The sequence below is a fragment of the Macrotis lagotis genome, chromosome 1 (assembly GCF_037893015.1).
Source record: "Macrotis lagotis isolate mMagLag1 chromosome 1, bilby.v1.9.chrom.fasta, whole genome shotgun sequence".
Classification (NCBI taxonomy): domain Eukaryota; kingdom Metazoa; phylum Chordata; class Mammalia; order Peramelemorphia; family Peramelidae; genus Macrotis; species Macrotis lagotis.
In genome coordinates, this window is record NC_133658.1 from 296,790,820 (window position 1) to 296,818,758 (window position 27,939).

General features: G+C 39.0%; 1 protein-coding gene and 1 long non-coding RNA gene across 2 annotated transcripts in view; one reads left to right on the forward strand and one right to left on the reverse strand.

Annotated features, from left to right (window-relative positions):
• Positions 1 to 8,926: 8,926 nt before the first annotated feature.
• On the reverse strand, positions 8,927 to 27,448 carry LOC141505384 (uncharacterized). The gene is made up of 3 exons (XR_012473592.1): positions 27,320 to 27,448; positions 20,592 to 20,724; positions 8,927 to 9,053 (listed from the first exon to the last, which is right to left on the reverse strand). It is a non-coding gene; the product is annotated as an uncharacterized LOC141505384 (long non-coding RNA).
• TGM6 (transglutaminase 6) overlaps positions 10,184 to 27,939 on the forward strand; it is a 48,889-nt gene continuing 31,133 nt past the window's right edge. The window contains exons 1-2 of the mRNA XM_074211189.1: positions 10,184 to 10,272; positions 27,252 to 27,425. Coding sequence (XP_074067290.1) covers positions 10,266 to 10,272; positions 27,252 to 27,425 — 181 coding nt within the window. The 5' untranslated portion in view covers positions 10,184 to 10,265. The remainder of the gene's footprint in view (positions 10,273 to 27,251; positions 27,426 to 27,939) is intronic.

Consider the following 27,939-nt stretch of genomic DNA (forward strand, 5'->3'; position numbering starts at 1 on the left):
TGTGTGATTTTTACATTGAATCATGGGAGTTACAACTGATTTCACACACTGATTTAAAAGTGAAATACATAAAGTTCAAAAATCTCTTTACAGTCATCACCATAATTGAATGCAATGAACATAAGAAGGTCCATACATTTTTCAATGTACTTTTTTTAACTTGAAGTTTCAGATGTTAGAATGCTTAAAATGCTACAAATTGTGATGGTTACCTTTCCACAAAATATTAAAATAAACCAATTTTTATCAGAATTGAAATAGAGAATAGTATAGGCAGAGCCCATATATTGAAATTGATTTCTTTCACAGGATAATTCTATTTTATATCCTAAGTCAGATTTATTCTTAACTTGAAGAATTCCAAAATCCCTCTTGTAAATATAGGGAAAATGCTGTTCTTCCCTTTTCTGATGAGTCCTTCTAGGAATTAAAGTATTTTTTTTAATTTTATTTAAGGCAATGAGGTTTGCCCAAGGTCACACAGCCAGGTAATTATTAAATGTCAGATCGGATTTGAACTTCGGTCCTCTTGATTCCAGGGTTGGTGCTCTATTCATTGCACCACTTAGCTGCCCCTGGAATTAAAGTCTTATTAACAATAGTGAGAAAGTTTCTGTCCATTTTTAACTTGAGACTCTCACCTTAATTATTCCACAGAAATGAAGACTATCAAGCAGATAGCGGAGTATGCCATTGTAACCTCCACATTTCTCATTGAGTGAAGTCCTCTTCCTCACAGAGAGCATAAATTCATTACTTTAATTCAAATTCTCTAGCAAAGGGAAACAGCATCTACACAGATTACCAATATGCTTTTCATATTAAACAATCTTATGCCTCTATATGGGCAGAAAGGGGAAAAAAAAACATTTCTTATATCCAGAACTTGCGTGAAGAAAGTGCTCTGAAAACCTTAGGGCATTCTACAGATGAGTTACTTTTATGGAAGTTGTATCAGGGGAATCGGATCTCTCCTGGGGGCAAAGCAGAGTTGGTACATCTATCTTTTTAAAATTTTATTTAATTTTATTTATTTTGAGTTTTACAGTTTTTACCCCTAATCTTCCTTCCCTCCCCTCCACCCCACAGAAGGCAATTTGTTAGTCTTCACAATGTTTCCATGGTATACACTGATCTAAGTTGAATGTGAAGAGAGAGAAATCATATCCTTAAGGAAGAAAAATAAAGTATAAGAGATAGCAGAATTACATAGTAAGATAATGGGGGGGGGGGTTGCCCTAAATTAAAGGTAATAGTCTTTGGTCTTTTTTTTTCAAACTCCACGATTCTTTCTCTGGATCCAGATGGTATTCTCCATCTCAGATACCCCAAAATTGTCCCTGATTGTTGCACTGGTGGAATGAGCAAGTCCATCAAGGTTGGTCATCACCTCCATGTTGCTGTTAGGGTGTACAATGTTTTTCTGGTTCTCCTCATCTTGCTCAACCTTGGTTCATGCAAATCCTTCCAGGATTCCCTGAATTCTCATCCCTCCTGGTTTCTTTTTTATTTTTGCAAGTGAATTTTAATTTATTATTACTATTGTTACAATAGTTTTATCATAAGAGTAAACATGAACCCCCCTCCACCCCCCCCCAAGAAAATGAGAAACCTCAAAAATAGTGAGAGAGAGAAAAAAAATGTACTTCAGTCTGTGTTCAGATTCCAATGGCTCTGTCTCTGGGGTGAGTTGCTTTCTTTATCATAAATCCACCAGAGAGGTTGCTTCAATATTTTTCCCACAGTTGCTATTACTAGCTGTACCTCCACTCTATTCCTCCCCACTCTCATTTATTCTATTCTCTCTCTCCTTTCATCCTGGCCCTATCCAAAAGTATGTTGTATCTGAGTACCCTCTCCCTTGATATTCCCTCTCTTCTATCACCTATTCCCCACTTCCCCCCCCATTCCCCCTTATCCCATACCTTTTCTTCTCATTTTTCTCTGGGGTAAGATAGATTTCCTCACCCTATTAAGTGTGTATGTTATTTCCTCTCTGAACCATTTCCAATGAGAAAGAAGGCTCATTCATTCCCCCTTGCCTTCCCCTCTCCAATTCATTGAAAAAACTTTTTCTTGACTCTTATGTGAAATTTCTTAGCTTCTTCTTCATATCCTTTCCCTTCCTCCCAGTATTTTCCTTTATCACCCATTAACTTCATCTTTTTACTATATTATACCATTATATTCTGTTCCTTCCTATGTCCTGTCTATATATGCTCCTTCTAACAGCTCTTATAAATGAGAAAGTTCATATGAGTTATCAATATCTTCTTCCCATGCAGGAATATAAATAGTTCAATATCATTAAGTTCCTCATAGTTAGTCCTCATCCACCCCCTCTATGGTTCACCAGAGTCCTGTACTTGGAGATCAAACTTTCTGTTCAGCTGTGGTTGTTTCAATAGGAAAGTTTGAAAGTCTCCTGTTTCATTGAAAGTCCATCTTTTCCCCTGAAAGAGGATTTTCAGTTTTGCTGGGTAGTTGATTCTCAGTTGTAAACCAAGATCTTTTGCCTTCCGGAATATCGTATTCCAATCCCGACATGCCCTTAATGTAGATGCTGCCAAATCCTGTGTAATCCTGACTATGGAGCCTCTGTAATTGAATTTGCTCTTTGATTTGGGAGTTTTGGAATTTGGCTATAATATTCCTGGAAGTTTTTCTTTGGGGATCTCTTTCAGGAGGTGACCAGTGAATTCCTTCAATTTTTATTTTACCCTCTGCTTCTAGGATCTCAGGGCAATTTTGCTGTATTATTTCTTGAAAAATGAAGTATAGGCTCTTCTCCTGATTGTGGCTTTCAGATAGCCCAATATTTTTTAAATTATTTCTTCTGGATCTGTTTTTGAGGTCAGTTGTTTTTCCAATGAGATATTTTACATCGTCTTCTAATTTGGGGCTTTTTTGGAAGAGTTTTATTTTTTCCTGATTCCTTGCAAAGTCATTAGCTTCCTTTAGTTCCATTCTGCATTTGAAGGAGTTATTTTCTTCAGAGAGCTTTTTTATCTCCTTTTCCAGCTGGCCAATTCTGCTTTTTAAGGTGTTCTCCTCATTTGCCTTTTGTTTTGCTTTTTTCCATTAGACCTAAACTGGTTTTTAACATATTATTTTCTTCAGTATTTTTTTGTATTTCTTTCACCAAGCTGTTGATTTGGTTTTCATGATTTATCAGCATTGCCCTCCTTTCTCCTCCCAATTTTTCCTCCATATCCCTTAATTGCTTTTCAAAGTCTTTTTTGAGCTCCTCCATAGTCTGAGACCATTTTCTGTTTCTCTTGGAAGTTTTGGATATGGAACCTTCAATTTTGTTGTCGTCTGAGTATGTGTTTTGATCTTCCATGGGACTAAAGTAATTCTCTATGGTAAGAGTCTTTTTTTTCTGTTGTTTACTCATTTCCTCAGCCCAAGGCCAATTTGCAGCACTTCTAAGGCTTTGGGGTTTTTTTTTGGGGGGGGGGACACCCTACTGGGGCCTTCACTCCTCCAAAGTCTTATGCTCTCTTGCCTGTGCTTTGATATGTAGATGACCCCCCCTCCCTCTGCCCTGGAGCTGTAAGGAGGAGTCCTGCTTGGCTACTTAGTATGGAAGCCAAAACTGCAACCTGGATCTGAGTGTGGGCTAGCAAGCAGAGTCCTATCCTGAGGGAGAGCAGAGAAATCTCTGCAATCTTCCCTGACCCTCTTACTGTCTCTGGGCTTTGCTCTGAGGGTGCAGGCTACTTTCTCCAGATTCTTGCTGCAGATTCTGCAGCCAGTGCTCCTCACTCCACACTCATTCTGGTATAGCAGAATTCTCTCCCTGACCCTTCAAGCTGTTCCGGGGCTGTGCTGTGACCAGGGCTTTTTCCAACCCCCAGTCTCAGTAAAGCACACCTTTCCTGTGGAGCCTCCAAGTTATCTTGGACTGGGAAAATGTATCACTCAGTCTTTCTGTGGGTTCTGACCCTCTGTATTTTGGCTAGAGTCATAATTTGTTGACTTTTGGAGTTTTGGGGGTAAGGAATTCCCAGGAAATGCTGCCTTCATGCTGCCATCTTGGCTCCACCCCCCCAAGTTGGTACATTTATTGAAAGTTTTAGGAAGGTTAAAGGTGACATCTGGATCTAGGATTTCAACTGTAAAGGTAGAGTTTGCTGGAACCAGCTCTAACCTGCGCAGGAGAGCCCCCTATTAAATTTTCAACATAAGAATTTAACAAACCAGAAAATCAGCAAAAAACTACAATGAGGGCTTGATTTGCTGTTTTACTGATTGTCTACAGCAGTGGTGTCAAATTCTGATAGAAAAGCAGTCCACTAAATCATATATTAGGATCCCTGAGGGCTGCCTGTAGACAGTTTTAAAATGTAATGGTATCTTTGTTTTATTGGGTTGTATTTATTTTGTTAAATATTTCCCAAACATATATCATATATGTGGGGGGGGGGGCTGCAAGGCAATGGGGTTAAGTGGGTTACCCAAGGCCACACAGCTAGGTAATTATTAAGTGTCTGAGGCTGGATTTGAACTCAGGTACTCCTGACTCCAGGGCCGGTGCTCTATCCACTGCGCCATCTAGCCACCCAGATGTAGATTAATCTTAAAAGAGTGTCCCTACTGTGAACTCATCCAACCTTTCTGGAGAGCAATTTGGAATTAAGCTCAAAGGGCAATAAAATTTGCATTCCCTTTGATCCAGAATACCACTACTGGGTCTATCCCTGAAGAGATCATGAAAAAGTGTAAAAACATCACTTGTACAAAAATATTCATAGCAGCCCTGTCTGTGGTGGCAAAGAATTGGAAATTGAGTTAATGTCCATCATTTGGGGAATGGCTTAACAAACTGTGGTATATGTACATTATGGAACACTATTGTTCTCTTAGAAACCAGAAAGGATGGGAATTCAGGGAAGCCTGGAGGGATTTGCACGAGCTGATGCTGAGCAAGATAAGCAGAACCAGAAGAATATTGTACACCATAACAGCAACTTTAATCAACCTTAATAGACTTGCTCATTTTATAAGTACAACCATCAGGGACAGTTTTGGAGTATTTGCAATGGAGAATACCATCTGTATCCAAAGAAAGAATTGTGGAGTTTGAACAAAGACCAAAGACAATTTACCTTTAATTTTAAAAAAGTTATCTTATATAATCTTGCTATCTCTTATTTTTTTTTCCTTAAGAATATGATTTCTCTGGGGCGGCTAGGTGGCATAGTGGATAAAACACCGGCCTTGGAGTCAGGAGTACCTGGGTTCAAATCCGGTCTCAGACACTTAATAATTACCTAGCTATGTGGCCTTGGGCAAGCCACTTAACCCCATTTGCCTTGCAAAAACCTAAAAAAAAAAAATATATGATTTCTTTCTCAACACATTCAATTTAGATAAATGTATAGCATGGTAACAATTTAAAAACTAACAGACTGCCTTCTGTGGGGGGGGATGGAGGGGGGAAGGAAGTGAGATTGGGGAGAAAATTGTAAACTTCAAAAATAAATAAAATTATTTAATTTTTAAAGTGTTCCCAGAATTTTTTTTTCCTAGTGAGCTATTTGTTCAACATTTCCTATCATATCTCTGGATAAATGGAGCTTCTAAATGTGGCAATGCCTTTTATCAAAGCAGATAAGATCATGCAGGGCAGCTAGGTGACTCAGGAAGACCTGAGTTCAAATCTAGCCTCAAATACTTATGAGTTGTGTGACCTTGGGCAAGTAATTTAATCCTAATTGCCACACAAAAAAGACAAATTGTCAGTTTCTGGACAAAAAAGTCTTAAAGACTCACATAGAGGATAGTGAGTTTATATGTCTTACCCAAGGTCATATATAACTAACATATGTCAGAGGCAGGATTCGAACACAGATTCTCCTGACCTCAAGACCATTTCCCTAACTTCTGCATCTCTGTATATACAGGTAGCATGGTATAAACTTTGCCTTGGACTCAAAGGTCCTAGACTTGAATTCCACTTAAGATACTGTGTATGGAATCTGAGTTACCTTAGATCACTTCCCTTCTAAACTTATTTCCTCTTCTGAAAAATGAAGAGGTAGGATGGTTTCTAATCTCCCAGATTTGATCCCAAGACTTTAATTAGTCCCCCCCCCCCCAAGCCCCACCTTTGCCTTGGTTGAGTTCTGAAATTTGGGCTGTCTGGAGTGATTACTTTCAAACATTCCCCCCTTCTAAAGACAACTTGAGGAAGACAAGATGAAAAGGCTTCATGAGGAGGAGCCTAGTCCAGCCAGGGCAGAAAAACTACTTCTACAAGGGCCCTGGGGTTGTTCTGTCACCCTGTCAATACTTTGGAGCCATTATGCAAATGATTCACAAATGACCACAGCCAGAAATTATCCTTATTACAGGGTAGGTGAGGGCTAGGGCTGAGCTCATTAAAGAGTTTAAACCACTGTGGGTTGGCTCTCCCAAAGTTCCAAATCACTCTCAGTTTCCTTCTCCCATCAAGGTTCACTACCCACAACCAAATGGTGCTAGCCTTGGTCGATCACCTGATTTCCTCATTCTCCCCATTTGTATTCGGTGGGTTGGGCCCATTCCAGAAAGCAAAGTATGAGGAAAAGACAAGGGGTCCTAATGTAGTTGTTGTTGTTGTCAGCACCGACAATAGCACCATTAGGACCCCTGTGACCTTGGACAAGACACCTCTCTGGGTGTCAATTCCTTATCCACAAAAAAAGAATTATGTACTAAATGATTTCCATGGTCTCTTCCAATTTTGTGAAATATGCAATGTTATGTTAATCCACTTTTTAATAATGATGTTAAGTGATCATACAGCTAGAAGGAGGATGAGCAGGTTCAACCTCCTGAAAGCCCAGATCTCTTTCCACTACCCATGATTCCCCTAAGATCCCATTCACCTTTATTATCCTATGTTACATTTCTATGCTAAGTAGGACCCCCACATTTTGAATTCTCAATTCTTTTGTCCAAAGGGCCAATTTAAATCTCAAAAATATTTTTCCCTTCAAGAGGAGAGAAATACCAAGTGGAGAATGAGAGGTTCAGAGACAGTTTTCCTCTCTGACTTTAGTTTGTTCATCTGTAATGAATAAAAAGGGAGTTGGGATAAGAACAAAATGATTTCTGAAGTTCTGTTGAGGCCCTTCCAGCTCTGACATTCTATATTCTAAGTAAACTTTCAGCATTAACACAAAATATTTTAAGGTCCTTTTCTAGGTGGTCATTTCAAAAAGTTTTTTTCAGTATTTCTCACTCTGAGCTTATTCAGCATTTCCTCTGGAACTAACAAAAATAGTTTCAAACAGAACCCATTTTGAAGTTCTAGAAAAGGATTTTTTTTAGTTAGTTTTTTTTTTTTTTGCAGGGCAATAGGGTTAAGTGGCTTGCCCAAGGTCACACAGCTAGGTAATTATTAAGTGTCTGAAGCCATATTTGAACTCAAGTACTCCTGACTCCAGGGCCAGTGTTCTATCCACTGCACCACCTAGCCACCCCTAAAAGGAGATTTTTTTTCAATGACTTCATAAAGGGTTTGGAAAGAGAAAGGAGGGATGACAGAAGTCCTTGGAAATTCTATTTGGGGACCAAACTGAATCTCCTAGGGAAGGGATTGTGAAGCCTTCTGGAAGTCTAAAGAAGAATAGGATTTTCTCACTTTTTGGCCTAGAGAATAGAACTTCAATAGAATCAATAAATATTTATTAAGCATCTCCACTGTGCAAGAGATTCCATTTCTTTCACACATACTCAAAATACTTAGAATAATGCCTAATACCTTAGTACATACTCCAGAATATATATTAGGGGAACCATTTAACATGTAAAATGGAGTTTGAGAATATCAGCATTGGAAAGGGAACTTAAAATAAAGATTCTTTTTCCTTTTTTTTCTTTTCCCTCCCCTACCTCCCTTTCTTTTTTCCTTTTTCTCCCCCCCGCCAGTCTGCCTTTCTTTGTCTTTCTTCCTTTCTTTTTGCCTTTCTTTCTTTCTTCCTTTCCATTCTTCCTCCACTCCCTCTTCTTTTCCTTTTTTTTTTTAAGAAATAATTTTACCCAGGTTGGAAGAGAAGGGATTATTTACAAGACCATTTCCACTCTGATCAACATTGACAGCTTTGACCTTTCTGACCTGAACCAGTTTGCCCCTCATTAGGTAAGCTGGTACCCACCCCCTTCTGAAGTTTCCCCATGTTAGTGTTGAACTTAGTGCTAATACTTCATCACAACTCAGAAATCCAGAACTCAAGAGATCCACCAATCTCAGTCTCCCTGTTAGTAGGGACTATGAGGACATTCTACCTCAACCAGCAGATCAAGGGTTCTTTAGGGTCCCTAGAAAGGTTCCATGAATAGATCTCAAGGAATGTGTGAACTTAGATGGGGGAAAAAGTCATCTTTATTTTCACTAACTTCTAAATTAAATTTAGTATTTTCTTCAATTATTTAAAAATTATATAGAAAATAGTTTCCACCAACTGACAAAGTATATATCCCACACACAAAAAAAAAAAAAGATTAAAAAATGCTTTCCTATCTTAGAACCTTGAATATTGTAGATGGAAGAGACATTAAAAATCATTTAGTCCAATTCGTGCATTTTACAGATTGAGAAACTACAGTCTCCTGCCTCATATTCCAGAGATTTATAATAGGCAATAAAATGGACTGGTTTCTCAGATACAAGTAGGATCCATGGGTCCCTGCTCCTACACAGGTGACTCTGAATATTCCATCACTCCTGTTCCTGAGGCACCTGGGAAACAAAGAAGGAAGCAATGTCATATAATATAAAGAGCAATCACTCACTGGTCAATCAATCAATCAGGAGACCTGGGGTCTCATTTCACTGCTGATGGGTGTTTAAACTTTAGGCAAGTCAAGACTTCCCTTGTCTATTTTCTCATCTACAAATAAAGGAGTTAGGAATTATAAAATAGGGGGAGGATGAAGAGAATAAAATTTAATTTTTTTTGTTCTATAATTCCAAACAGGACTAGAGCTTGGGTGGCTGAGATGATCCTAGTCCCCACATCTTCACAGACTGATCTCCAAGGCCACTACTGTAAGCATATGACCTGTAGGGAAGGAAATGGGAGACATATTTAGAAATGTAAGTTAGAGCAAGATTATGGTGATCTTGAACACTGGACTGAAGAACTTGGATTTCCTCCTGTAGAAAACCAGTGAACTTGGGACAAGTTTTGAGTAGGGGGAGGAATATGATTAGAGCAGAACATTGAAGCCTTGAGTCTTTGACAATAGGAGTACAAGGATTACCTCAAGGTAATTTTTTTTAACAGCTCTACTTCATACCATTCCCAAACTAATAAAAAGGGGAGGAAATTAAGTTAAATCACAGGAAACCCCAATTCTGAATGGACATGAATGAGAATGTAGGAGTAGGTCCCTGCTCCTGAGGTCTCTGGCAAAGGCACCTTTCTGTTCCCTCTGTCATCTCACCCAGGGCATAAAAAGAATCACATGGACCTGCAGTCAAGAAATTTTAGTTTTCTTGTCCCTTTTCTTCTACTATAGAAAGGTTGTTTCCCCTTCTTTAGACTTAATTTCCTCATCTATAAAAAGAGATGATCAGACTTGATGACACTTTCTAGTTCCAGCCTTCTACATTTCTGTTTTCTTAGATTCCTTTAAGCTCTAACATTCTACACTTATGTTCTAAAATTCCCTTCTGACTGTCATTCTATGTGCTAAGGTCCCTCCTACTTCAACCTTTTTTTCCTAAAGACAATTCCCACTCTAACATTCTATGTTCTATGATCTACAGTCCCTTTGAATTTTATCATTTGTTTGAATTCTGTTTTATGCTTTAAAGTACCTTCCATTTCTGCTAACATTCTATACTCTAAGCTCTCCTCCATGACTGATATTTTATCCTTCAAATTGCCTTCCGGTTTTGACCTCTTGTGGTCTGTATTCTAATATCCCTCCCAGGTTTTCATTCTGGATTTGATTTTCAAAGAATATTCCATACTCTTCAGATTCTAGGGACTCTCCATGCTGGGATGTTGTCTTTCATGGCCACCTTCCAGGAACAGGTGAGTGAAGGTAATTACTATGGATGATTATGTGTTTTACCAGTGAATAACAAGTCATCTTATTGAAGGTTGAAGAGACACACCCCTGTCTTTGAATGCTGGCTTCCCTGGCTGAGCAGAGTCCTCAGACTTCCCTCATTAAAGTTCTTCTGTCTGGCTGTTAGCTAACACTGTCCTGTCCTTTCACCAAAGTGCTGAGGGCAAGGGGAATCTGGGGCCCCTGGAACCATCATGGCTGGTGAGTGAAACCTGGGCACTAGGTTCTTGGGAGGATGGTAGTGATGATTTCCCTTTAAACATGTTCTTGTGGAGTTGTCCTTGTGGTCCCTGGGATTTTACTGGAAGATGAGACCTATCACTGGAAGCCAAAGAAGAATGGTAGATTTCCAGACTTAGAGCTAGAAAGAACCTATCTTATCCATCTCCTTCACTTTTTAGATAGGTAAAACTGAGGCCAAGATTGGAGGTCAGAACTTGTTCTGAGTTACACAGTGAATTAGCAGTAGATTCAAGACTAGAACCAAAACCTCAATTTAATTGATCAAACATCTACCAAATGCCTACTGTGTATAAGAAAGACTACATGATGCAGCAGGAAGAAGATGGAGTTGGGAGTTAAGAGATGGAAGTAAGAGTTACAACTCAGTCATTCATTAGCTATGTAGTTTTGGGCCAATTCCTTCTCCTCTCTGGGTTTAAGTGCCCTCATCTGTAAAGCAATGATATTGAACTCATGGTGATTTTTTTTAAGTCCCTTCCAAAGCTAACATTTTATGAATTTATAAAAGTAAGATGGTTTTCTTCTCACAAGGGATATAAAAGAGAGTGATGACATAAACCCTGTTCTCAAAGGAGTTATAATGGGAGAAGATGAAGTACCCAAATATCTAAGATACAAAGCAAAGAGTGATAACTGCATGTGAAAGGGCCTGTCAGAACCAGGAAAAGAAATTGGTTGAGAGAAGGAGGAGGGGAAATGAAAAAGAAATTCTAAGGTCCTTTCTAACTCATGAAGGAGGTCACATCTAATTGGGCCTTGAGAGAAGGGAGATCATTTAACAGAAGGAGCTATAGGGATGGACGTGGACAGGAAGAAAGCCATTCTAAGAATGGGAAATTGAATAGACAAAGGCATAGGGATGAGAGAGGGGAGGATAAGAATGAGAGACAGAGAGAAGGAACATGAAATATATGAAGGGAGGTATAAGTGAAAAAATAGGTTGGAGTCAAATTATAGAGGATTCTGAATGCCAAACTTAAAAAAAGTAACTTTGGATGTATGTAGTAGGAAATGATTTTTTTGAGTGAAATCATTAAAAGCTGCAGGTTCAAAGTCAGAAACCTGGATTTGAATCCCAGCTCTGACTTTTCCTAAACTATACTAATATGCATAGTCACATAGCCCAACTTTGTATATTTCAACCTAAAATGGGAGTAATAATTTTATATTCTCTATCTTGAAATATTGTTGTAAACCAACTTTTTTAAAATACAAAGTAGCATAGGAATGTAAACTATTATTTTGAGCCTGTTAATAATTCCCAGGTACATACTAGCTATGTGACTTTGGGGAAGTCACTGACACTGTTTTGGACTCACTTTTCTCATCTGTAAGATGAAGGAACTGAACTAGGTGAACTTTAGACCAGGCTTTAGATCAGGGCTCTTTTATCTTTATCTCAAGAAAAGTGAGTTGAGTTGGAAGGCTAAGGAAAGCAATAGGAATCAAAGGTTTTCATTCAGGTCAAGAACACTGGCTGTAACCCCATTTGTCTTTAGCTGAAGAAAAGAAGACCCTCACTTGAGATCTAAAGAGTCTTCTTTCCCAACCAGGAAGAAATAAGAAGGAAGTCAAATTCTTTGGTCTTACCCAAATGAGAGTCTAGTTCAAGGTCCTTGACACTTAATAAATGTATGTTGATTTGGACTAAATTCAAAGAAACATTCCTAGTCTTCTAGGCTTAGGGAAAAGTTGATGATGTATAACCAGGGAATCCAAGGAACTAGGGAAAAAGGAGGAAACTAGGCAAACCTAGAGAAAGGAGATTTTCCAGGGCAGAGCAGAGCACACTATGAGGACTTCCTCCCTAAAACATTTAGTCCCCAGCTCACAAGTTTAAAGGGCTGTTAAAATCCTGAAATAATAGCTCACTTCTATATAACGCTTTATAGGCCACAGTGTGTTTTACATCATCATTTCATTTGATCCTCAACATCCCAGTAAGACAGGTATGGTAAGAATCATTCTCCCTATTTCACAGATGAAGAAACTGAGGCCAAGAGAGGAAAAATGATTTCCACATAAGTACCAAATGGCAGAGCTGGTATTCAAAATCCTATCTGCCAATTCTAAGACTAGAGCTTTTTTCCTACCTCTTGGTCCATTTTTCCCATTGCTGCTTTTTTCTTCTTCTAATGTTTAAGTGTTCTGTGTAGATGTATGGTTTGAGATAGGATCACTTTCTTGTTATTAATGGCCAAAGTGTATATATATAATTTGTTTTAAATACATACCCCACACAAATAGCAAAGAGTCCATTGAATTTGGTTTAGTTTCTTTTCCTTGGGTGTCCCTGGTTTCATCTGACTGCTCAAAGGGACCTTGGAATGGTGGACATGAGTCAGAAGTTCTGGAGCATGGCTACAGCTCTACATTTCACCCTAAAAGCTCTCAGCATCAGAGCTAGCTTGGAAAGAACCAAAACTTCAGAGCTAGCTTGGAAAGAGCCAAAACTTCTCAAAAAATTTTAGGTTTGAATCCTTAACTCTGTCTCATTTAGTTATGTGATGATAGCTAAACCACCTCACTTCTCTGAACCTCAGGCTCCTCATCTCTAAAATGGGGTAATAGTTTCGTCACTCTCTGCCTCTCTGTTCACAACACCCCAGAGCCTCACATTAGAAATGTTAGATGGGACTATTGAGAGTCTTCTTGGACTTTGTTTTCTTTGAGTTGAGTTTCTTTACACCAGGAAGTCTTCCCTTATCATCTCAACCTATAGGGATCTCTCCTTCCTAGAGCACTTGACTATCCCCATTGAACCCTACTCTTCTAGCCTTATATTCTATTTGTATGTATATATATTTCATCACCCTAATCAGAAGGCAATAATAGGGGATAGAGCAATGGAAGGTCTGAGTTCAAATTCAGCCTCAGATGTTTACCCATTATGTGGCATGTAACCACAGAATTCAAAGGATTCCTTAAGGGATGAAGAGCCTAGGGAAAAGATATTTTTCTCTTCAAAAGTCACTTAATCTTTATTTACTTCATTTTCTCAACTTTAAGATGGGGATAACAGCACCTACCCTCCAGGATCGCTGTGAGAATCAAATCAGACAATATTTGTAAAGTGTTAACACACTACTGCATAGAAGGTACTCTTTTAATTCTTGCTCCCTTCTTCCCCCTCTCATTTCTATAATATGAAGGTTTGGCAAAATACTTTTTTGTGACAATTCTATGAAGTGGGCAATACAGATATTATTATCTCCATTTTATGCGTGAAGAAAGTGAATTTCCAAAAATTTAAACTACTTGTACCCATAGTAAATGTCTGAGGTAGGATTCAAACTCAGGTCTCCTGACTCTAAACTCCAGGAATTTTTCTACTATGTCAGCCTCCTAAAGGGCAGAGCTCTATATCATATCCCCAAGCACCAACCCTTATGCACAGTCAGCACTAAATAAAGGCTAGTAGAATAATTCTGGAGGCCATGAAATATACTAAAAAGAGATCCAGAAGAGGAGTCAAGAGCTGGACACTAACCCCAGTTCTGTCAATAACAAAATGAAACTAAAGAATTATTCATGTTTTTCCCTGCTCTGATTTTTTGGGGTCTAGGATCTCTAGGGTCAAAGATCTCTCCTAGTCCTTGATATGTTTTGTTTCATATTCTAACATCCTTTCTAGCTCTGAATTCAATATTCTAGAGTCCATTAAACTTCAAAAATATTTCCTATGGTCTCTTCCAAGTCTGACTTTTTTGTTTTAGATTTGACATTCTTTTTTCTGTGTATTAATGTCCAATGGAATCATTCACTTACTCCAAGATACTGTCTGTTTTGGGATGACCTGGAGTTGATGGGCTGTTACTTCACTCAAGAAACAACCTAATGATTTCTAGACTACTTTGGAAGAATTAGTGAAACCCTTAATTAATCAATTAGCTAAAAAGGTCAGATGTCAGTGACATGTTAGCCAAGGGCATAATGAAACATTAAAAATCAATTACACATAATTCAGTCATCCAGATGCACTCTGGAGGAAGGGAAGGCTTCCTAGCTTAAGTGAGCTCAGTTCCAAAGGTCTGATACTGGCTGGGATTGAGCTGCTTAGTTCTCCTATTCTACCAAATCTGGAGCAGACAACTAAGCCAGGGTGAAAGGGGCAAGAAGGGATTCATAGCCCATTTGGGTCAAGAACGAGGGCCAAACACATAGCTAGTATAATATAGTACACTAGAGCTGTTCCTAGTTCCAGCAGATGATTTTTCAATTAGCTGAACTCTAAATGTGAAACCATAGAGAGATAAACCTGATGGGGTCTGTGTTGGGGAGAACTGGGAGATAAGATTAGAGGGAGGAAAATTGTAAAACTCAAATAATATCTTTAATAAAAATAAATTTTAAAAAAAGATTAGAGGGAAAGAATAGCACTAGACTATGAAGCCTGGAATATTCCTATCAACTCAAGTGTTTGGTCTTGATTCTGTAGACCAATAGTGTCAAACTCAAAAGGAAACAGGGACTCTCAAACTATACATAAGGATGACTGTGGAGCAGCCAGGTGGCTCAGTCGATAGAGTGCCAGACCTGAAGTTAAGAACAATCATTTTCTTTAAATCTGGCCTCAGACTCTTCCTAGTAGTGTTACCCTGGGCAAATCCCTTAACTCTGATTGCTCAGTTTCCTCATCTATAAAATGAGCAAGAGAAAGAAATGGCAAATCACTGCAGTATCTCTGCCAAGAAAATTCCAAATGGGGTTACAAAGAGTTGGGCACAACTGAAAAAGGTCTGAAAAACTACAAAAAAGGATGACTGCAGGGCACATATTGATTTAGAAACCTCTTGTTCTATCATTTCCTCCCTCCAGAGTGCATCTGGATGACTAATTTATGTGTAATTGATTTTTAATCTGTTCCATTATGTCCTTGACTAATGTGTCACTGACATCTGACCTTTACAACTAATTGATTAATGAGAAGTTAAGCTGATTCTTCCAAAGCAGAGCAGGAATCATTAGCTTCTCTGTCCATCGAAGCAACAGCCCATCAACCCTAGGTCATCTCCAGCACAGATAGAATCTTGGATTAAGTAAACGTTTCCATTGGACATTCGTACCCAAAAAACAATGTCAGTTCTAGAACAAAAAAATCAGACCTGGAAGGAACTAAACGTATATAATGTGTGTGTGTGTGTGTGTGTATATATATATATATATATATATATATATATATACACACATATACATATGTATATATATGAGAGAGATCTACATGTACATGTCTATATCCTTGTATTATATATATATATATATACATACAGATACAGACACATATATTAATACAATAACACATTAAAATGAGATAGGAATGACATTTTAATCTGGTTTGGGCTATACTCAGTAGTATTGTGGGTGAATGTTTGACACCTCTCTTGTAGGCAACTTGGAGTCATGGAAAGTGTCTGAGTAAAATGCTCAGAAGGATATGCTCGCAGCAACAAATTAGATAAATGATTGGCAGTCTGTGAAGGATGATTAGAAGAGGGAAAGACTGAAATCAGGGAAACCAATTAAAAGGTTATGGCTCTAATCCAGGTGTGAGGTAGGTGATGACTAGGCTTGAGCTAGGTAGGAACAGGCTATCTCTCAGACTATTGACCTCTGGAGAAAAGACTGACTTTTCCTTAATCTTATGATTAAGGAAAGATTCCAATTCTCCTCTGTCTCTCCTATCTCAAATCTGGTGTCTTCAAGTCTTAGCCATTCAACAATTCAATAAGCATTTAAGGACCTGCTGTAGTAGCAGAAGCAAAATTTTGTGCCAATTGCTGAAAGGATGAAAAAGTTATTTGCCAAAATCAAGAGTTTCAGATTTATTCTGTACATATCACAATACCACAGGGTAGAGAACTGATTACATTAAGAATATTATTCACACAAGAGTGGGGAAGATGAATTAGAAGGAGGGGAAGAAAACAGGTAGGAGACTAGGTGAATTCCAATATTAGTCACTCAGGACTATATTTTTTGGGGGGGGGAGATGTGTATTCAACTACATTGAATACTCTGATTGTGGAACCCTGCCTCAAGCATAAGATATGCTTTATGACATGGAAGGAACGTTGATCAGGAGTCAGAAGATCTGGGTTCAAGTAACAGCTTCCTCACTAGCTCTGTGCCCTTGAACAAATCACTTCACCCTTATAGACTTTGTTTTCCTCCTTCACAAACTGGCAGTGGGGGAAGGAGTGGGGAAGAAGTGAGGAACTGAACCAGGTGAGATCTAAAGTTAATAATCTTTTAAAGAATAATGAAGGACAGAGGCCTGTAGAGTGTAGAAATAAAATGCTATGAGACCTGAGGAGAGACAGAGCCTTGGGCATTGAGTATCTCAAGGATATATAAGGGATCTTGAAGATAGCATAGGATTTGGACTGACAAAGAGAAAAAGAGGGACTCCCTGGAAGACGTTCGGTGAGACACACACCCACCACCACCTCCCCTGGGGAGCTTGTCTTTCTCTTATATTTCTTTGAGGAACTGGATGAGAAAGAACTAATTGTGGGGGAGAAAGTCTTTCTGTGTATGAAAGGAATCAGAGGTGACTCTCCTCAGGGTCTCTGGAGTCAACAGCTTTCTCAGAGAGTAGAGGAGGAAGAGGAAGGAGACAGAGGTAGGAGAGAATGAGAGGGAGGAAAGATGCTGAGCATAGACAGTGAAATCATAAAGAGGCCAAGGAGAACCCAATTTAGGCAAAGATATGATCACTAAGTCTTTGCAAGTATTCATGCAGGCTACTTCCCATGCCTGGAATTCACTGTCTTAATCCCCACCTTTTTTTCAAATCCTCTTCTTTCTTCAAGGTCTAGGTCAAATGTCACCTCTTCCACAAGGCCTTCCCTGATCCTTTCCAGCCAAAAATGTTCTTTTCCTCTCCAAATTTTCCTAGAGCATGTAGTCTGGGGGCAGCTATCTGGCACAGTGTCTAGAGCACCAGCCCTGGAGTCAGGAGTACCTGAGTTCAAATCTGGCTTCAGACACTTAATAATTACCTAATTGTGTGGCCTTGGGCAAGTCACTTGACTCCATTGCCTTGGAAAAAACAAAAACAAAAACAGAGTATACTGTCTCAATCTCTTCTTTACTCCAATTACATTCCCTTATATGATATCATCCTTGTTTATGCACATGTCATATTCTCCCCTATTTTATCTTGAGCTCCTTGAGATCAGGGACTGTGTTCTCTTGCATTTATATTGCTAGCATTGGCAAAGGGCCCTGAACTTAGTAGGTGCTTCATAAATGTTTTTTTAATTGAACTGATTTGCATCATTTCAATGCAAAACTAATCTGCTTCTGATGCCCAGTAGAAAAATTTTTTTCCTTTCTGGCTCAGAGACATCCCTGTCCACAGGATATTCATTGTACTTCTTTCCCCTACCCCATAATTACAGCCTTCCTCTATAAAAAGACCTTGCTAAATCTGGGTTTTTCTGGGGGACAGGGAACCCATGCCAGGAGCCAAAGAGGCCAGTGACCCATTGGCCTCTGGCCCAACCATCAATGACCTAGGATCCTAAAACCACTTCCTCCAGACCAAAAATCTCATGTTTGCCCTTCCTGCTATAGGAGCTTGACTCACTCTGGAAACCCATTTTTCCTAAAGATTTTTTCTTCCATTCCAAAGCAAGATAGACCTTTTCAGGACCTTGGAGAGGGCAGGGTGCTGTAACATGCCATGTAATTTACTATTGTGATGGATTGGGGACCACTTTGTCTCCTGAAGAGCATCAGTACCCTTTGGAAAGTCTGCACCCAAAACTAGGTGACCTAGTTGTCTTTTTAGACTGGGAGAGGAAAGAAGAAGGAAACACAGATTGGAATGTATTAAACAAGCTCATGAAGGATTATGAGTCTATATTAATGTTGTCTCAGAGCTGGGAGGAGGCCATGCGGCTGTGGAGACTAGAGGGGTGGGTGCAGTAGCATTGTGGGTTGGTCCAAAAAGCTGACGTTTGGCTGTTCCGCTCTTATACAAACACAAACACACCCTTCAATGTTACTGAGGGGTGTTTCCACACCCATAATCACTCAAACTAGGCATGGACACTTAATTTGCATACTCTTAAAATAAGTACCATCCTCTCCTCCTTCCTCAACAAATTTACTTTGTCTTGCCTGGGAGAGGACATCTCCTTACTGTTTTCCTCCATTACAAGTCATTTTAGGACCCTTCATCAGCACTACCAAGTGGCAGGTTTGTATAATGGTTAAAGGGGGGGGTCTTGGAGTCAGGAAAACTTATTGGAATCTTGCATTAGATACTAGCTATGTACTACAGCCAAGTCATTTAATCTCTGAGCATTGGTCTCCCCAACCGTATAATTGAGAAATTAATTCTGGGTTGCTGTATCATTGATAATGTACTTAAAGTTCCTTGAAAATTTTACTGCACTATAGAAATGAGAAGCAGTGTGATGTGGTGGATCATGCACTAATCCTACCTCAATCATTTACTGTGTGACTCTGGGCAAGTCATTTAATTTCTGTGTACTTCAGTTTTTTTATCTGCCTAAGATCCCTTCCAGTTCGAAAACTATGATTCTATATAATAAAAGCTAGTGTTATTAAGATAAAAGTAATCTAAAGAAAGCTTAGTAAGATATCTAACTAAACAAAGTCATTCCAAGAGCATTCAAGTTTAAAAAAGCAAAAGAGTATTTAAGGAGAAGGAAGAGGAGGAGGAGGAAGAGGAAGAAGAAGCAGAGAAGGGGAAAGGAAAGGAAAAGGAGTAAGGAGGGAAAAGATTTGCAAAAAACAAATACAATACACTTTTCCTCATTATTTATTCTATTCTCTCTCTCCTTTCACCCTGACCCTGCTCACAAGTATCTTGTAGGGTGGCTAGGTGGCACAGTGGATAAAGCACCAGCCCTGGAGTCGGTAGTACCTGGGTTCAAATCTGATCTCAGATACTTAATAATTACCTAGCTGTGTGGCCTTGGGCAAGCCACTTAACCCCATTTACCTTACAAAAACCTAAAAAAAATAGCAGATCCTCCATTCTTGGATTCTTACATCACAGTATCCTAAATATAAATGGCACAGAATAAAAACAGGAAGATTAGATTAGATCAAGGATTTATAGAGATGGGTTGGAGGAAATAAAATTGTGAGGATTGTTGAAGGATTGTTTTTTTTCAAGAATTTATAGGAAATTGGTACTCAGGAAGCTGGTACAAACAAATCTTTTGTAGTACTTACAATAAGCAAGCAAAAAATAATAACGCACACCATATGGTGATATAAAAGATAGCATCTGCTGCCTAGCTGCAACAAATTCACCCAGCACAAGATGGAGAAATCATGTTGGGGGAAATAGTATAAGATTCAGATAGTGAAATGGTTTTCCCTAAGAATGAGCTTGGTTGAGAATAGGTCATTGGTACCAGATTGGGGAATATTCCTAACAGACCCAGATGTGGTAGAGTAATTCTCAGGGTCAACTTATTCATACTGGACTTGGGTGAGCCTTGGGTTAGGGATAGCTTCTTTATTGAGATCACAAGTGAGAGAGGGTCTGGGTTAATGAAGGCAGCAGGAGAAAAATGACTCAGAGACTTCTACTCCATCAGAAGTTTTGTCCAATCAAAAGTAGAGAGCATTAAGTGCTTGACACAAGGTTAACATAAATCAGAACAATGGAAAAAACATAACATTGTATGTCTTTGACTAAATGCTTTAAGGACATTAGGACCACTTAGACTAAGTAACTCCATATTGGAGTTTTATCCTCATAACTATAATATCAAACAAAGATTATCAAAGGGACTTATGTACAAAGTATCTAAAAGAGAGGAAGAGACCAAAGATGTAGAAAAAATTTCTGACTTTATCAATACAAAAAAAAAGCTGACAGAATATCAGTAACCTAATGGCAACCTCTTGTCTGTACAAAATCTTGATGAGGTGCAAATTGAAAGCATCTTCAATGAGGATGCTGGTGGTGAAAATACAGAAATGGTCATGATATTCAACAACAGACTACATCTTTACTGCCTCACAACTAACTAAAAGATATCAAGAATACAATATACCATTGAGTATATACAAAAGCACTTGATTTTGCAGAATAAAAATAACTCATAAGCTCTTTTACTTGAAAGAGAATGTCTTTCACGTCAAGTCATGCAATATTCCTTGAAATAATTTTTGTAACAACAGAAATGACTTAACCCCCCAAAAATTAAAAAAATCAAAAAAAAAAAGAAACAACAACCCTCTGTTAATAAATAGGTGAGTAATAAAATGGGAAGATGGCTGCTCACCAAAAGTATATTGAATTCAGAGCAGAATCTAGGAGTAGAGGGATGACTCATGAATTGTGAGATCTTCCAGATTCTCCTGCTTGTAGATGACATTTCATTGACAGCTTCAAGGCCCAAGACATTGCAAAGTCTCCTGGAAAAGATCCATTAAACACTCACAGGGGTTCTTAACTTTTTTTTTTTTTTGGTCATGAAGCCTTTTGGCTCTCTGGCGAAACCTCTGGAGCCTTTCTCAGAATGTTTTTAAAAAATAAAAAAAAATACATAGTATTACTCAGAAAATCAACTGTATTGAAATGCAGTTATCAAAACACTTTTTAAAACCAATTTCATGGACCCTTGGTTAAGAACATCTGCTTTAAGGAATTTGATGTGTTCATACACACAGGAAAGATCAAACAAATGAAGAATGTCTATTACCCATGCAATTGAACAGACATCCCATAGAGCTTGTCCATCTAGCTTGTCCAATAAGGCTGGACAGTGAGCTGGAGATGGAGTTTAAAAGAAGGACAATATAATAGCAGGATGCATTGCTTTCAGGAAATTGCAAAACACTTTTACTAATCCCAAATTTCCCATAACAACAAAGGCCCATCTTTTCAGCACAATCACTTTAATAAAGTTGCTGTAAGGGGTGGCTAGGTGGTACAGTGGATAGAGCACTGGCCCTGGAGTAAGGAGTACCTGAGTTCAAATCCAGCCTCAGACACTTAATAATTACCTAGCTGTGTGGCCTTGGGCAAGCCACTTAACCCCATTTGCCTTGCAAAAAATAAATAAATAAGTAGATAAATAAGTAGATAAATGAATGAATGAATAGATAGATAGGATAGATAGATAGATAGATAGATAGATAGATAGATAGATAGATAGATAGATAGATAGATAGATGATAGATAGATGATAGATAGATAGATAGATAGATAGATAGATAGATAGATAGATAGATAGATAGATGATAGAAGAAAAAATAAAGTTGCTGTAGCAAGACTTGGAAATGCCCCCTGCCTGTAAAGCTGATCATCAAACAAAGAGTAGTATCCAGAGGATGATGGTTGGGATGAGGGTAAGAGGGTGGGGGTCAAATTCAATCTTGCTACAGGATCTGAGAATGTTCAGCAGAAAGAAGGCTTAGTGGAGACCATGGTAATAGGGTTGTCACAAGAAAGAGAAATGAGGTTTGTTTTGAATAGCTGCAGAACAGAAAACCAGAAGCAATTACTAGAGGACATAAGAAGGGAAGTTAGTTACAGGAAGACATGTTTTGATTCATTATAATGAAGAATTTAATAATAAGAGCTGTTCAAAAATGGAATGTCTTTTGAAGTAACAAGTTCCTCATCAATGAAAGTGTTTAAACAAAAAGTAGATAACCACATATTGAAGATTTTATAGTGATAATTAATACATTGCAAGAAGGTTAGACCAGAAGATGTCTCAGGTCCCTTCTGGCTTTAAAAAAGAGTCTATGATTCACAACCACCCCCATTCCAGACCTGCATTCTTCCTGTATCTATTCCAAGGGCTCAGGTAATTATTGTCCATTAATTCACCTCCTGCCTGGTGACTCACTTCCAGAAAGATAATTCTACAGATAGTTGTATCAAAAAGAGGCCCAGGACAGGGTAGTGATGCTGAGGTTCCTGTAGACAAACAATGTGTTCCACCAGAGACCCTGAGGCACAGTGAAGATGCCAGTGTGCTGCAAGTCCTTGGTTCTGCTTCCAGTTATGACACCTCCAACCTTGTAACCTTAAGCATAGCTCTTAGAAATTTAGGAGCCCTAGAAATCATCTAGCCCAACCTCTTCATTTTACAGAATAGGAAATTAAAGTCCAGAAAGGGGAAAGAAATTTCCCCAGACTACAAAGCAAGTGAGTGGTGAGCTCTAGGTAATGTTAGTCCTTCATTTTCAAAAAAGACCATGACATCAGGGAGGTGATGCCATGACAAGCATGTGAATTGGATTTGAGTGAGGTGGGGCTGTGCTAAGTCACCAGCCTCACTTTTTCCTCCAAAGCCATCTGGGTCCAGTGGCCAGATATGGATCAGAACAACCAAAGATGGCCCTGGGTATGAAGCAATCAGGGTTAAGTGACTTGTCCAAGGTCACACAGCTAGTAAGAGTCAAGTGTCTGAGGTTGGAATAGAATTCCAAGGTCAGTTTTCTATCTAGTACACCATGGCCTATTCTACCACATCATGCTCTTCTCCAGATCTCACCATCTTCAGGCCTTAGTTTCTACATATGTAAAAGAGAAATGGCAATCTTTGCCTACCTAACAGAGAAAGGTTATAAGGATCAAAAGAAATTATAAGCATGAAAGGACTAGTAGGTGGCCTGAAAATGACAGTTTGCTAAAAGCATGATCATTATTCTCCTAGATCCTAGTAGGGAGCCAGATTGCTGAGGAAATCAAAGAGAGAAGATGAGTAATGATCTCACTCCAGCTCAGGTCAGGAAGGTCAGGGACTGTTGTTTGCCTTTCTTTGTATGTATGTGTACAAATGCACAAATATGTATATACACACATGTTTCAATATGATTGATTTCTTTTGTAATTCTATGAATTTATATTTTATTTTATGCACTTAAAAACATTCTGGCTTTGCCAGACAACCAAAGGTGTTCATGACATAAAAATGTGGAGAATCCTTATCTTAGAGAATGCTCCATTGCTTTGAAAGGTTAAATCACTTGCCTAGGGACACAAAAAAATATAGATTGAAGATAACATTTGAACTCAGTTCTTCCTGACATGAAACCCAATTCTTTATCCACTATGTCACACTGCTACTGGACAGAAAGAAGGCATTTTATGAATATTTGTTAAATGATGAATTAATTATTCCAACTTCCCTCTGGAGTCATATGGAACTCATCTAGTCCCTCTTTCATATTTGCTCTCCTTCATTCACCCAGGCTTCTGTTCTCCAGATAAAAATCCCCAATCCTACAAGTGGAAGCATCATGGCACAATGGAAAGAGTGTGATTCTGGAATCAAAGGATCAGAGTTCAAATCTTACTCTTGACCCTTGCTATTTGTGTGATCTTGGGCAGATCCCTGAGTCTTGGTTTTTTCATCTGTAAAATGAAAAGACTAAACTAGATATCCTCTGAGGTCTCTTTTAGGGCTAGGATCCTATGGCTATATCCCAATTACCAGGAAATAAAGGAAAGTGGTAGACTATCGAGACTCACAACAATACAACTCAAAAAATACTTGCTGAAACTGACTAGGGACAGGGTCCTGGGATTGGCACATGTTGGGGAAGGGAGTGATTATCACTTAGAGAAGAGACACAGATGAGACAGAGAGACTTGAAACGGGTAGTCAGCAATGAAGAAGAGTGCAGAAAAATAACATATACAAACTACAAACTGAAATAGGATGTACTAAGTATTTTTGAAGGATAAGAGAAATAATTGTGTGTGTGGTGGGAAAGGGGGAGACTGGGGATGAATCAAAGAAGGAAGGAATCACTTCCCCCTGGGAGGAAGCAGGAAAGACTTTCTGGAGGAGATGGCATTAGAGCTGGTCTCAAGTGAGAAGTAGGATGTCAGCAATAGGTATGACAGTGTTTGGCATGGGGGTGCAGGGAGATAGAAGGAAGGGCATTCTCTATGAGGGAAAGACATGGATGAAAGCAAAAAGGAGGGGGAAATAGTTTATGTTCTCCTAGTTCTCCTCTCTGGGATCAAGTACCATGAGTGTGATTAGCCCAATTGTCACATGTCCAGTAAGGAGGAAAGAGGGATTAAATTAGATAAGCATGTTGTGGTCAGTCTGTGGAGAAATTAAAAATGACCTGAGGAAGAGTATGCACTTTATCCTATAGGTAACTGCTGTCTTTAACACAGTCCCTGGCACAGGACAGGTACTAGTTTATCTAGTAGATGTTAGTGAACTGACTCAAGGGGAGCCATTGGTTCTGAGTGTGGGGGTTAAGTGTGTGTGTGCATTTGTATATGTATGAGTTTGTGTGAACGAATGTCCATGTATCACATGTATGTGAGTGTGGGTGCAAGTTTGTATTGTGTGAGTGTAGGTGCTTGTGTGTATATAAGTATGGGGCGTGGGATGTACATGTCTGTATGTGTTTGTATTCACATGTGTATGTCCATGTGAAGAGGGAAGAGAATGACCTGATTAGAGCTGACCATTTTGAAAATTAGTTCAGCAGCCTTGTTGAGAATGGATTGGGAGGCAGCTAGGTGGCACAGTGGATAGAGCACCAACCCTGGAGTCAGGAGTACCTGAATTCAAATCAGGCCTCAGATACTTAATTCTTACTTAGCTGTGTGACTTTGGGCAAGTCACTTAACCCCAGTGTCTTGCAAAAAGAGAGAGAGAGAGAGAATGAATTGGAAGGCATTAATAGATTGGAGGTCAGAAGAAAAGCAGATGCTCCTTTCATCTCTGCCCTGTAAGACTCCCTTTGATCCTCCCCTCTCCTGACCCTATCAATCTAAACTGAATGAGGGGGAAGATGAGCCTAGAGGCAGGAAGATGACAGAAAGTAGGAGCCATGTCACTCAGCTATCACGGTGAGCACACAGTCTATTGTGAGAGACCTCCAATTAACCTTCCTCAGGCCAATTACCCTCCAGGAGTGATTCATAGACTGAGAAAGTCAGTGTCAGAGTTTGTTTCATGGCCCCAGGACTGGGCAAAATGCCTAGAAATTGTAGTTTGCCAAAGGCAGGATTTGTAATGGGGATGGCTTTAGGAAACATTGATATTTAATTTCATAAAATTACAGAATTCTAAAATTACAGTTTCTAAAATTACAGAAAAACAAAAAAAACAGAATCTGGCAGAGATGGAAAGAACTTTGGAACATAGAACACAGACTGTCAGACCTGGAAGGGTGTTAGAACATACAAAATGAATTGCCAGAGCTAGAAGTGACCTTAAAACAGACTGAAAAGTGGAAGGAATCTTAGAACATAGCTTGCCAGAACTAGAAAGGACCCTAGAATATAGAAAACAGATCTCTAGAACTGGAAGAAAAAGCCATTAGAATACAGATAGACTACCAGATCAGTAAGGCATTATTGAAGTCCTACTCTGGAGAGAAAAAGAAGAGTCAGACCTGGTCTCTTCAAGGAACTCCCAGTCCAGTTGGGGAGGATGTACACACAGAAAACCAGAATGGAGCCTGGCAGTCTTGTGCAAGAAAAGAACCCAAAGAGTGAGAACATTGTGAATATGACTTTATTACAAATATTGGATGTGGACCACACTCCTAAAATCAGGTTCTCCTTAAGAAGAAAAGAAAATGTTGACAGACACTGAGGGAAAAAAAAGATTTTTAATAAGTTACATTCAGGCTTTATACAAGGTGGATTTGACAGAAAACTATTGTTGTCATCATCATCATCATCATCATGATTACCATCAGACCTGGGATGGATGTTAGAACATATGATATAAACCTCTAGATTTAGAAAGGAGCTTAGAATATAGAACATAGCCTGGAACAACTACAACAATAAAGTCTTTATACAAGATAAAACTATAATGTATATAGACCAATATGGTAGGAGTTTTAGCAGAGCCCAAAGCCATTATCCTGACTTCTGAGTGGGAGGGTCTCCAGGAACACAGGTAGGCAACACTCAAGCAAGAAGCTAGCTCTGAGGCTCAGGGAGATGTTACATCCAGATCTTTCCCATTCTCTTTGTTCATACCAAAGGCCTAGACCACCCTACTCTCAATGACCCTTTTGGAATCCTAATTGGGATTCTTTTTTCAGATGATGGTGGCCCTGGGTGTCCATTGTAGTCAAAGTTCTCCAGGATACAAGAATTATGACTATAGGAGCAGGAGAGGAAAAGGAATATATAATCTATGATTTGTCCTACTCTTAGAATCCCTATACTACTTACAAGCCATGAGTCAAGAGCTCAGAGGATGAAAAGCTAACAGTGGGCTAGGAAAGTCGGAGAAGGTTTGAAGAGGAGATAGGACCTGAAAGATAATGATAATAATAACAAAAATGTCAATAGCAAATTCACATTTCTATAACACCTTTATGATTTATAAAGCTGTTTTTTACAATACCATGAAGCAAGCTGTATATAAGAATTATTATTTCCATTTTACAGATGAGGAAAGACAGAGGCTCAGGGCAGTCAAATGACTTTTTTTTTAAGGTCCCAAAGCTAATAAATTTAAGAAATGAGACGCCAACTCAGGTCTCCTGACTTCCAAACCAGTACTCTTTGCATTACACCCTAGTTAAGATTTTCCATCAGCTTAGGAGCAGAGATGGTGGTAGGGAGATAACAGCATAAGTAGAAAAGTGCATGGTTTGGGAGGGAATGAGAAGAGTAACCTAGTTGGAGAATAGGATTTGTTGAGATAAGACAAGAAAGATGGACTTAGGGAAACACTAAGGAGAGACTCAAATACCAAGCTATGAGGTCTGTTCTGAAGACATAGGGAAGCCAATAAAGATTTTTGAATATGCAAAGACTGGGAAGAAAGTAGTCCTTTCTAAGCAGTGTCTCCTCTGTCCCTACTATAATTTATTAAACAAGAGAGCATGAGTGATGAGGGAAGAAGGGGAGGAGGAATTTCCTAAATGTGTAGATTCATTTCTTTCCTCTCCTTCCCCTTTTTTCCTCCCCTGCATCTGGATCCTCCTAGCAATCAAAATAACAGAAGTGGACTGGCAACAAGAGAAAAACACCCAAGCCCACCACACTGAAGAGTACCCAGATTCAGAGATCGTGGTGAGGAGGGGCCAGAAGTTCACCCTCAGCCTCAGGTTCAGCAGGGCCCTGGAGAATGAGGAGACTCTGATATTCACTGTGGAAACAGGTACTCTCTCCCTACATTCTCCTCTCACACACTGAAACTCTCCTTGAATATGCTTCTGAGGCCATTGCTGAGTCTTTTCTCTTGTAGAATCACAAAGTAATGGAACCTTGGAGCATTTTATGACAGTATCATAGAATTTTACATAGAATTCTAGAATCTTAAAACATCCAAACATTTGGAAATATATTAAACATGATTGTACATGGCATCCTATATAATATTGTTTGCTGCCATGGGGAAGGGGGGGAAGAGAGGGTGATAGAAAAATGTGGAACTCAAAAGCTTACAAAAGGATAAATGCAGAAAATTATCTTTGCATGTAACTGGAAAAAATAAATAAATTTTTTTAAAAAGAACATACAATACTGAACTCAGAAGTAGCCTCTGAGAATCCCATAAGAGAGCCCTAAGAGAACTACCCTAAGTTGAGACTCTCCATTATTAAGTATATCACTGAGTTCTCACTGATGTGTCAACTTTCTCCACCTAGCCAAGACACCTTAATTCAAAACAA